We start from the raw sequence: 9,597 nt of genomic DNA on the forward strand, positions 1-9,597 counted from the left end.
GAGCAAACTGATGAATAACAGGATGACAGTGCTACAGTGCTACAGTACTACAAATCTCAAAATAATTTATTAAACTGTTTTCAAATCATTTAGATATTACTTACATACATTATCACTCTATCAGATATTTTTCAACAATTTTTGTTTGTTGGTTTCTGGGCCAAATCTGGCAGTGCTCAGGGCTTACTCCAGGGCTCAGGTTTCATTCCTGGCGGTGCTTGGGAGACCCTCTGGGGTGCCCAGAACTGAATGCATGTAGGCTGTGTGCAAGGCTTACCTCACCTGCTATTCTGTGTCTCTGCCTCTCAACAATTTTAAGGAAAAATATCAGTACTTAACATTCTACTTAGTATCAAGGAATATTTTTAAAATCTAAACTAGAACAAACTTTGGACATCATCACGACATGTTTTGGAGGCCAGAGTGAGGTACAGAGGGCAGGACGCTGGCCTTGGCTCAGTCGCGGGCACCCAGCTATGGTCCACTGAGCCCAGTAGGAGTGATCCCCGAGCACAGAGCCAGGACTAAGCACTGAACACTGCTGGGTGCTTCCCAAAAGCCAAGAAAAAGAAGAATTTTAATAACTTAAAAATAATGACATATTTTGACTGTACTTGAAATAACTTTGCTGATAAGTACCTAGCGTGACCTTTGCCTACAACGATTAAAGCAATATCTCACAAGGAAAAAACCAGTTAAGATATTTGTATGGACATTGAAGCCAGTGAAAAAACACCAATTAAGAATTCATGCTACATGCATTTTCTAAAGACCATCTATAAAAAGCAGTAGGACATTTATAAATAACTTATACCACCCGAAATAGCCTCAGATTCCTAAGTGAGAGAAGTACAATCATTTTCAGAGTGTTCATAAAAAAGTTAGGTTTCCAAACAAACCTAACATTCAAGGAAGTAACTCAGTAGATTTCTATAGGTAAGATCTGTGAATAACTGAAAGCTTGAACTTCCCAAGTTCATGTTCAAGTCTGACACCTGCATAGGTAGATAGATCTTCTGTCTCGATGACTGGGGAGCACCAGATGCATGTACTTTCACTGGGGCCTCCTGATTCTTTCAAGGCGCTCCAATGAGCCCCAAAATGTGCTCACTTCTTAGGTATTTTGGGGTCTGTTGTGTCATTACAGAAGTAGGACCCCTTGTCTTGCTGCAGCACCCCCTTTTGCCAAGCCAGCAGCTAATCCGGACTGCACCACACACACTGCTGCCCACTGCTGGGTATCAGAAAGTTCTCCCACCTTGCCAGAGGCTGTCCTCAGCGCGGTGCCCACATCCCTTCCTTCCCAAGGAAAACCCCCACTCTGTGGGCCCAGACGCAGCACTTCAAAACGGCCCTTTAAAACCTGCTATAGACCCCCATCACCAACAGGCACTTGGGGTCCTTGCTTGGAGGGCAACCGTATAATCAATGCCTGGTTCTGCTTTTAGGTCCACATTAAAAATGGTCTTTAAATGAATCAAAGTAAAAATAGTCATTGTTCTTTTTGCTATTAATTTTTTTCCTTCCTGTCAAGGGCCTATTCTCTCCTCTGTCCCTTTTATGTCACCAAAAGGAAAAACATAAAATGACAGGCATCACTTAGGGGGTACTGAGGTGTCTGAATGAGGCCACCCAGCATAAATAGGAACCCCAAGGGGTTACGTAAGTCAGAGCCTTTCTTATTTTCATCAGCTCATGCTGTTATTAACAGTCAACTCAACTGACTACTGGAAACCCTAATTAATTATGCTCTAGGCTCCGAATTCTAATGTTGTTCAGAAATTTCTTCTATTTGTCAATTTTAGGTTTCATTAATTAATATTACGAACTGCTGTGCAAATAAACTGTGTTTCCTAGATGAGACTAACCCCCCAGACTTTCATATTTTGCATTTTTACTTTCACCCAGGAAGATTCTGCTCAAATACTTTAATAATAAATAGTGTGCATAGTCATCTAATATTGGTTGTAAATAGAGATTTCTATGAGAGAAAAGTCTATAATTAACAGCACATGAATCTTCCAGGAAAAAATGGAGACATGTGGGAGTTTTCCTAAATTTAGAAATAAATTTAAATCAAAGAGAATAATAAATTATCTCCCAAAATACTATGCCTTTAGTTTTGAGAATTCATATATAGTCAGATGATAAAGATCACTCCCTTCGATCTACCAGAAATCTTCAAAGGCAATAGAATAATGTCACTTGATAAAACAGCAAATAACATCTAATTAATATTTTTCCACATTTGTGAATTGCAAGAAAATGAGTTTATGGTTTAAAAGAACCTAGTCAAGGCAAACTGGGCTCTGGCCGAAACACAGATGGTGATGAGTGAGAATCAGACACGTGCCGAAACACTGTCCAGCACTAGTGTCCGTTTCCTGTGCGATTCCATATCTCTCCAGGAAATCCCAGAGCAATGACCGAGCTGGTTTTCACATGAGCCCACAATGCCCAGCCGGGGACGGACCCAGCATAGCACCATCAGTCATGCTGCACATTCCCACTTGGCTGTCACCTCTTCATTGTGAATGGCAGGGACCCCAAACCAGGTGCTCTCAGCCACCCTAATCCTGAGCCTGTGTACGAGCTACGGGAGGGTGATACTCCAAATTAATCAAATGGCCACACGGAGCTGACTGGTCTCAGCTTGCTCATCAATAATCAATCACAACCAACCATTTAAACCACAAGTCTATCTTCACTCTTCAAAAAGCCAAAGAAAAAAAGCCCTAAAAAAATTAATTAATTAATTAATTAATTTAAAAACCTGTGGTGCCAGGAATTGAACCCAGGGACTCACAGGTGCAGAGCAGAAAGCAGTGCTCTAGTACTGAGCCACACTTATGGAGCCACATTCCTAGCCCCAAATCTAAGAATTTTTTGGAAAACTTTAAAGCCTACATTTGAGAATTCTCCATTAGAGGCCCACCCTCTCTAACGTGGCAATTATTAAAAAGCTTTGTTGAGGTCTATTTCACTATTTTAAATGCAGGCTTCTTTTTTCTCTGGAGACAGCAATTAGACTAACAATTATACTAACAGAGTAAATGTGATCTACGCTACAGTGGCACTTCTTGACCTCAAAGTTGTCAGGCTCTCTTGCTCAGATTTGTTTTCTTTCTGTCTCCGGCTCCTGGTTATGTAATTTAAAGGAGTCTGAAACAATCATCACTTGCTTTTACAACAAACTCAACCAGATGTGCTATTTTAAGACTGACCCTCATCTCTTCTGATAAGACCTAAGTCCATCTTCTTTAATTAATTTTTGAATGAGATTGAAATTTAAAAGCAGCCTGAAGAGGCCACATTTTAAACACTGGTGGTCACAATTCATAAATACTTTCTACGAAAGAACAATTCACACGATGAACTGTTTCCCTTTAGTATTGTAGCTTTTCTGTCTGAAGATTGGGCCTGCAAGTTTTTTGGGTTTTGGTTTTGGTTTTTAACTAAACCTGTTTCCCATATGTACAGATCTGGCTCCCTGAAGGTCCTCGATACCATTGACAAAACTGCGGGCATCAATCTTAGGTCTCATTTCTATTCAGTAGGAAGCCTTTCTGGAAAAACCACACAGAAATAACAGGTGACCCGGGGCGTGTCTGCCGTATCTACCCAGCTGTGGGGCGTCCCAGGCAGGAGATGAGCAAAAAGCTTATTGGAGGCAACATTTGTCTCCTCAGTACCACCAAACGTTTGCCTCTGGGAGGGAGTCTCTAGACCTCCCTCGGGCATGCTTTTGTCTTTCTTGCAGTACATCTCCTGTCCGTGACTCTGGGAGACACCCCCACCCCCCCCACACACACACACATTCAACCCCTTTTAGCCTATTTAAATGGCAGCTCCGGGGGGGGGGGGGGAAATGGTCCCAAACAATGCTTCCGGGACTGTATGGACCCCCCCAAGCAGCCCCTGCAGGTTCAAGCGAGTAGAGCCACACCGCGCCTGGAAGTTCTCAGTGTGAGGACAGTCGCCCACCCTGAGCCCAGCACACACAGTAGTGGCGCTGCTTGCAGCGCCCTGCCAAGGCGGGTGCGGCGTGGGGGTGCCCGGTGCTTCCGAGTGCGCCCTGCGCCCTCGGTAGGCCTGACCCTGAGACTGCGAGCTCGGGGCAGCGGGGCTGCGGGCGGACACGTGCCAGAGGGACAGGACACGGGCCCGTCCAGACAGCGGAACCCGGGGAAGGGGGAGGGGAGAGGGGAGACCCAGGGCCCCGACCCCAGACAAGTCGGGGAGGCTGGGCTGGAGCGCGCGCCCGGGCCTCCGGGACACCGCGGAGGGCGCTGCCACCCGGGTGCCCCCGCCGACGCCCGCACCCACCTTCACGATGTAGGTGACGCCGGCGCCCAGCACCTGCTCGCTGGCGAGGGGGACCCGCGCCGGAGGCTCCTCGCCCGGCCGGCCCTTCCTGGCGGCGCGCATGGCCGGGGCGCTGGGGCCGCGGGGCGCCGCGCCGTCCGGGCCGGCCAGGCTGGGCGCGCTGCAGCTGCCCGACAGCCGCGCGCCCGCCCGCTCCCTGGCGGCCGACGACAGGCCTCGGAGGCCCGAGCTGGAGAGTTTCAGGTGGGACACCTTGTGGAGCAGGTGGCCCAGGCTGCCCGGGCCATCGTCGGGCGCCCTGCGCAGCGCCTCGCCGGACACCAGGTAGGGGGCCGCCGCCGCCGGGTCCGCGCGCGCTGCCGAGCCCTTGCCGCCGCCGCCGCTCACCGACAGGTTGTGCAGAAGGTCATCGACCGATGTCACCGAGTCATTCCTGAAGCGGTTGTACTTGGTGCGTGGAAGCATGCCCCTCCGTGGGCTCGCCGCATGCGCCCGGGCGCTGCTGGAGCCGGCCCCGGCGCGGGCTGCTGCGCATAGCAGGCGACCCTGGGGCCCCCCGGGCGGGACGCAGCGGCCCGGGACAGCCAGCCCCAGGGGCGCGAAGCCGCCGCACCAGCCCGCCCGCCCTTAGCGACCCGCCGTGCGGGGGCCGCGCAGCCCCGGGCCGGGAGACGGCTGCGGACCGCAGCTCGCTGGCCGTGCAAAAGTCATAGTTTCCTCCGATGCGCGCCCAGCTGCTTCGGGTGGCTCACAGCGAAAGCATGACTCAGTCGGAGAGCAGACTCTTCTCAACAAAGGCTCCGTGAGCACTGCAAATCACTTCCTGTAGCAAGAAAAAAAAAAGGGAAAAAAGAAAAAAAACACATACACCCACTGACAGCACTCCAGAGCCAATCAATTCTCAAATTGCTTTTTTCTACCTTCCCAGATATTTCTTCCAACCTTTGATTTTTCACCTCCCAATCCCCCCTCCCCCTGCATTTGTGCCTAAGGTAGATCCAGCTCCTTCAGATGCTCGTGAACTTTCTGAAAAGCATTTCTCCATCCGAGGGTGTTCGTATCCCCCTTGCGCTCATCTCACGCCAGCAGACTCTGCCAGGGAGGCGTTAAAATGTGACGAAGGATTTTTAAGAAAAGAGCTTCAGCAAATCCTCCTAAATTCGGATTTGGAAATCCGCAGGAATTTTTCAATTACCCCCGCCACCCTCAAAACCTCCCCCAGCCCCAAAGGGGGGAATATTGGCTCCAAGGTGAACAGAAAATAGCAATTTCCTGAGGTTTATCCTTTCCCTCACCTCCCTTTTTTCTTTACAAATCCACAGAGCGGCCATGACAAATGTTTTGTGGCAGTGCGGTTCCTCGCCACCCCCCCAAAAAAAATCTGCATATGAACTCCTTTCACAGAGCCAGCTAAGGTACCCCCTCCTTTGCTCGTTTCCAGCAGTCATTCTCAGCCAGGGGTCCCTTAAATACCTACTTCCAAACCCGAGAGGGCTTCTTGGAGGACGGGCTCCAGGTGCCCATTCCCCAAAAGAGGGCTGGTCTGCAGCTTTCTTCCAACTGAATGTGTTCGAGCTTTGGGGAAATGCCTAAGAAATGCTACAGGCACATCTCCGTGCCCCTCAGAAATCCTAGCGTCCCGCAGTAAGGGGTGGGGGCAGTGCAGGCTCTGGTTCCATATCAAATACGCAGAAGGGAGGGGGAAATGGCTTTCTTCTCAGGAGTCAGCTGCAAGCAATAGGCAGGGCCTTCCTCAGGCTTGAAGCAGAGTCCCGGCAGCCCCTAGGAGGGCTGCAGAGATTCAACCCCACTTCCCCCCTCGCCTCAGGCCCTGGGTGTCTTGCGTAGAGACAGAGACTGCGCCCTGCCCAAGTTCCCAGGTCTGTGCGAGCAAATCAATTTACCTCTCTCCGGTTAAGTGGTCCCCCCGAATCGCCTCACACCCTCGACTAGACATGTGACCCAGGCAGAGCTGTGTGCAGAAGGAGGCAGCGCGTGCCACTCCTGGCGACAGGCGAGGCCAGCAGTGGGGTCCTGGGCGCCGAGGGACAGCCGCTCCTCTCCCAGGGCCGCAGGCCTAGCAGAGCAGTCGCAGGCCGCCGGCTCTCTCCCTGCCCCTGGCCAGCATAGCAACAGCAAACAGACCCCCCAGAGGTGGTGGTGGGGGCTGTCCAAGCCCCCCCAGGTCCAATGCAAAAATGCCCTATCATTCCCAGGCCCTGGTCTTCATTAGAAGCAGACAAAAAGACAGCAAAATGTGAATGAAATGCTGTTTGTGTGAATGAAAGGGCCGGCGAGCGAGCCAGCGTTTCTGTGAATGAAGCAGACCCTGCAGCCGGCGCCAGGCAATCCCGGGTTCCAGCGGCCCCAGCCAATCGGCGGCCGCCGCGGTGACTCATTCAACAAAGGCTGGCTCAATAGTGGAAGATTCCATTTCAATCAAAGGCGGGATCTTTCATCCAACGGCAGTGTGGGAAAAAAAAAAATTAAAAAAGCAGGCTGATTATCGAGACGCAGGGGAAAGGGACAGCTGTTATGGAGAAAGGAAAAGCTACTTTTCTCCAGGAAATTCAAGAATCACTGCTCGGGCCTCAGGGTGCACGGATCGCTCTCTGGGAGGTGAGCTGTCCCCCAAACTTTCATTCAGCTCTTCATTTACATCAAGGAGCAGGCATGAATGTGCCATCGGCTCACTTTATTATGAATGTACAGTGAATGCACATTCAAAACCTAGGCACCTCGCCTTGATTCTTTTTTGTGAAAGGAACAGAGAACATGCGTGCACGTTCTGAATCGCCAAGGAGGAAGGAAGGAAAAAAAATTCACGCTACACTGTTAACCCTTTAGCCAACAGGAGATTTTCATTTCTTTAATGGAGATAACGCAAGCCAAGAGAGAATTGGTTTTTAAATTTAAATAGCACATAAATTTACAACATGTAAGATGAATAATTCTCAAAGGGGATGATTTGAAATGCCAAGAAAATGCACCGCAAAACCTCACCTCCTGGGGAGATGATGGTACCGGCATTTGGAACCCAAGAGAATGACAAGAAAAACCCCCTAAGGCACTTCAGTGCCAAAATAGAAGGTGCAAGCCCAGCCCCTTCCTCCCCGGCACCAGCAAGGCTGCCCCTGCTTCTTTTAGATCAAATTCCAAAAGCCTGGTATCCGGTTTTTCTATCTATGACAACATGCAGATGGATGAGAGATAACATTTTCACAGCCTGGGAGCACAGAAGAAAACAGGGGGAAAGGAAACCATCATCCTCACGTACATCTTGAGGCTCAAGAAAGCCTCTGGGATCCCTTATGGCTGCCTTTCCAGAATATTGCTTTTTCTATGTATAAATTTACCATGTAAAAGTGTTCTGGTTTTCTTTTGCTATGCTAACAAATGCCACAAAGTGGGTGGTTGAAAATGATGCAAATCAATTTTTCCTCAGTGCTGAGGGGTCCGGCATCTGTGGTGGGCAGCATGGCGGGGGGCAAGGGTATATCCTTCCGGAGCCCTGGCCCTTGCACACCGCCCGTGTTCCTGAGAAGGTGACATGATTTGGGCCTGGGGAATTTGACTTTGTTTGCTTGAAACAAAAGAGGCAGAAAATATCAAATAGATGATTACAACCCAGGATGCCTATGCACATATATTCATACTTGTGAGTTACAAAAACTACACAAAAAGCAGTGCACTGGGTTTATCTGCTTTTGAGAGGAGAGGCTGCCCCAGCAGAGATTTGAAGGGTCCTTGGAATCTTCCAGGAAGACAGAGGGGAAGAGATACCTTTGGGGCGTGGCAACCAGGGTAGCTATTTCAAGGCAGCTTAGAATTTCCCGGAATCCTGAAGAGTTCGGTTGGGTTGCCAGAGAGTGTGGACCACACTGAACAATCTCCCCAGCTCCCTCAAGAGGCACAGACTGGGCCACAGGGAGAGTGCGGGTCTTGGTTGGTTTGCAGTATGCTCGCTGACAGGCACGAGGCCCTGAGGGGAGCTGAGAAGGTCAATGGACAACAAACGGCATCCTGAAGGAAGACCAGGGCAGGAACAAAAGGTTGGGGGTGGGGAGGCTTGATGGATTCAGAATATGGGGAGAACATACAAAGATTTGGATGAGAATGACCCTGAGGGAAATGGAGGCAGGTGAACTGGAGGTGGGCTCTGAGGAAGAATTCTGGGTGTGAGAAGCTCAGTAAGGGCCCTCCTTGTGGAAAGCAGGAAGAGGCTGATGAATTAGCAACAGGGAAAATGGGGCTGTGAACACACACGCATACACACATACACACACATGTGCATGAGCATCACACAGCCTGGATGGTGCCCTCCAGAGTGTCTCTGCCTGGGTTCTGCATGTTCTTTCTCTCTCAGTACTCACTCCTCTTACCAGCAGCCAAGGACTGTCCCCAGGAAGGTGGCTCTGGTCACAGTCATCTGGCGCTCAAGTGAGCCCTGAAGGCCACCAAACTACTTGCCATTCACACAAAGCAGTAGGGCAAGAGGCATGTTGTGGAAGTGTTGGGGTCTGCCCACTCTGTGACTGACGGAGCTGGGTCTCCCTCCCTCAGTAAGCAGCTCACAAGCAGCAGGTAGAAAGGTAAGTACATGTGCATGCAGGGATTTTCCGTGGAGAAATGCCCAGTGCTGAGGACCAATAACCTCAAAGTCAACAGTGCATGTCCTGGGAGGAGGACTGATCAGGATGGGTCTCAGTAGGAAATGCTCAGTAGGAACTGAGAAAAATGAGATCAAGTCCATGGGTCTTTGTCTATTCCAAAAACTAGACTCAAAACACCATAGACTTAGGGCTGAAAGAATAAACATCCCTTTCTCACTGTCCTGGCAGCTGGAAGTCCAAGATCAGTGTGAGCACAGTCTAGGCCCAGTGAGAACCAGGCCCGGCTTCATAGATGACCTTTCCTTGACACTGTGGAGGAAGGAGTGAGGGAGCGCTCTGGGATCTCTTGTGAGACTATTTTATTCCATTCATGAGATTTCACTCATCGGATCTAATCCCTTCCCAAGAGCCCCACCCCTAGTATCTTCACATTACGGGTTAGATTTTAACATGAGTTGGTGGGAGAACAAATGTGGCCTGCAGAGGAAATTCATGATGATTAACGAGAGCAATGCTGGCATTTGTAATGACTTTGAACATCCCCGTGTGCTGAGTGTGTGCATCCATCCTCTCCTTCAGACCCACGGCCTGTGCTAATGAATCTATACCACATTTTGTACCAAAAGAAACTGAACATCAGAGGGTTGCAAAACCTTCC

The 9,597-nt window shown here is 49.9% G+C and overlaps 1 protein-coding gene across 3 annotated transcripts in view; it reads right to left on the minus strand.

The window, feature by feature from the left end:
• The window catches only part of SHC3 (SHC adaptor protein 3), a 156,924-nt gene extending 149,769 nt beyond the window's left edge, over window positions 1–7,155 (minus strand). The window contains exons 1-2 of one of the 3 annotated variants that reach the window (XM_055129261.1): window positions 6,231–7,155; window positions 4,327–5,149 (exon numbers count right to left, since the gene is read on the minus strand). In XM_055129261.1, coding sequence (XP_054985236.1) covers window positions 4,327–4,791 — 465 coding nt within the window. In that variant the 5' untranslated portion in view covers window positions 4,792–5,149; window positions 6,231–7,155. The other 2 variants (XM_055129262.1, XM_055129263.1) reach the window with 2 other exon arrangements.
• Window positions 7,156–9,597: the final 2,442 nt, after the last annotated feature.

The sequence above is a fragment of the Sorex araneus genome, chromosome 2 (assembly GCF_027595985.1).
Source record: "Sorex araneus isolate mSorAra2 chromosome 2, mSorAra2.pri, whole genome shotgun sequence".
NCBI classification, from domain to species: domain Eukaryota; kingdom Metazoa; phylum Chordata; class Mammalia; order Eulipotyphla; family Soricidae; genus Sorex; species Sorex araneus.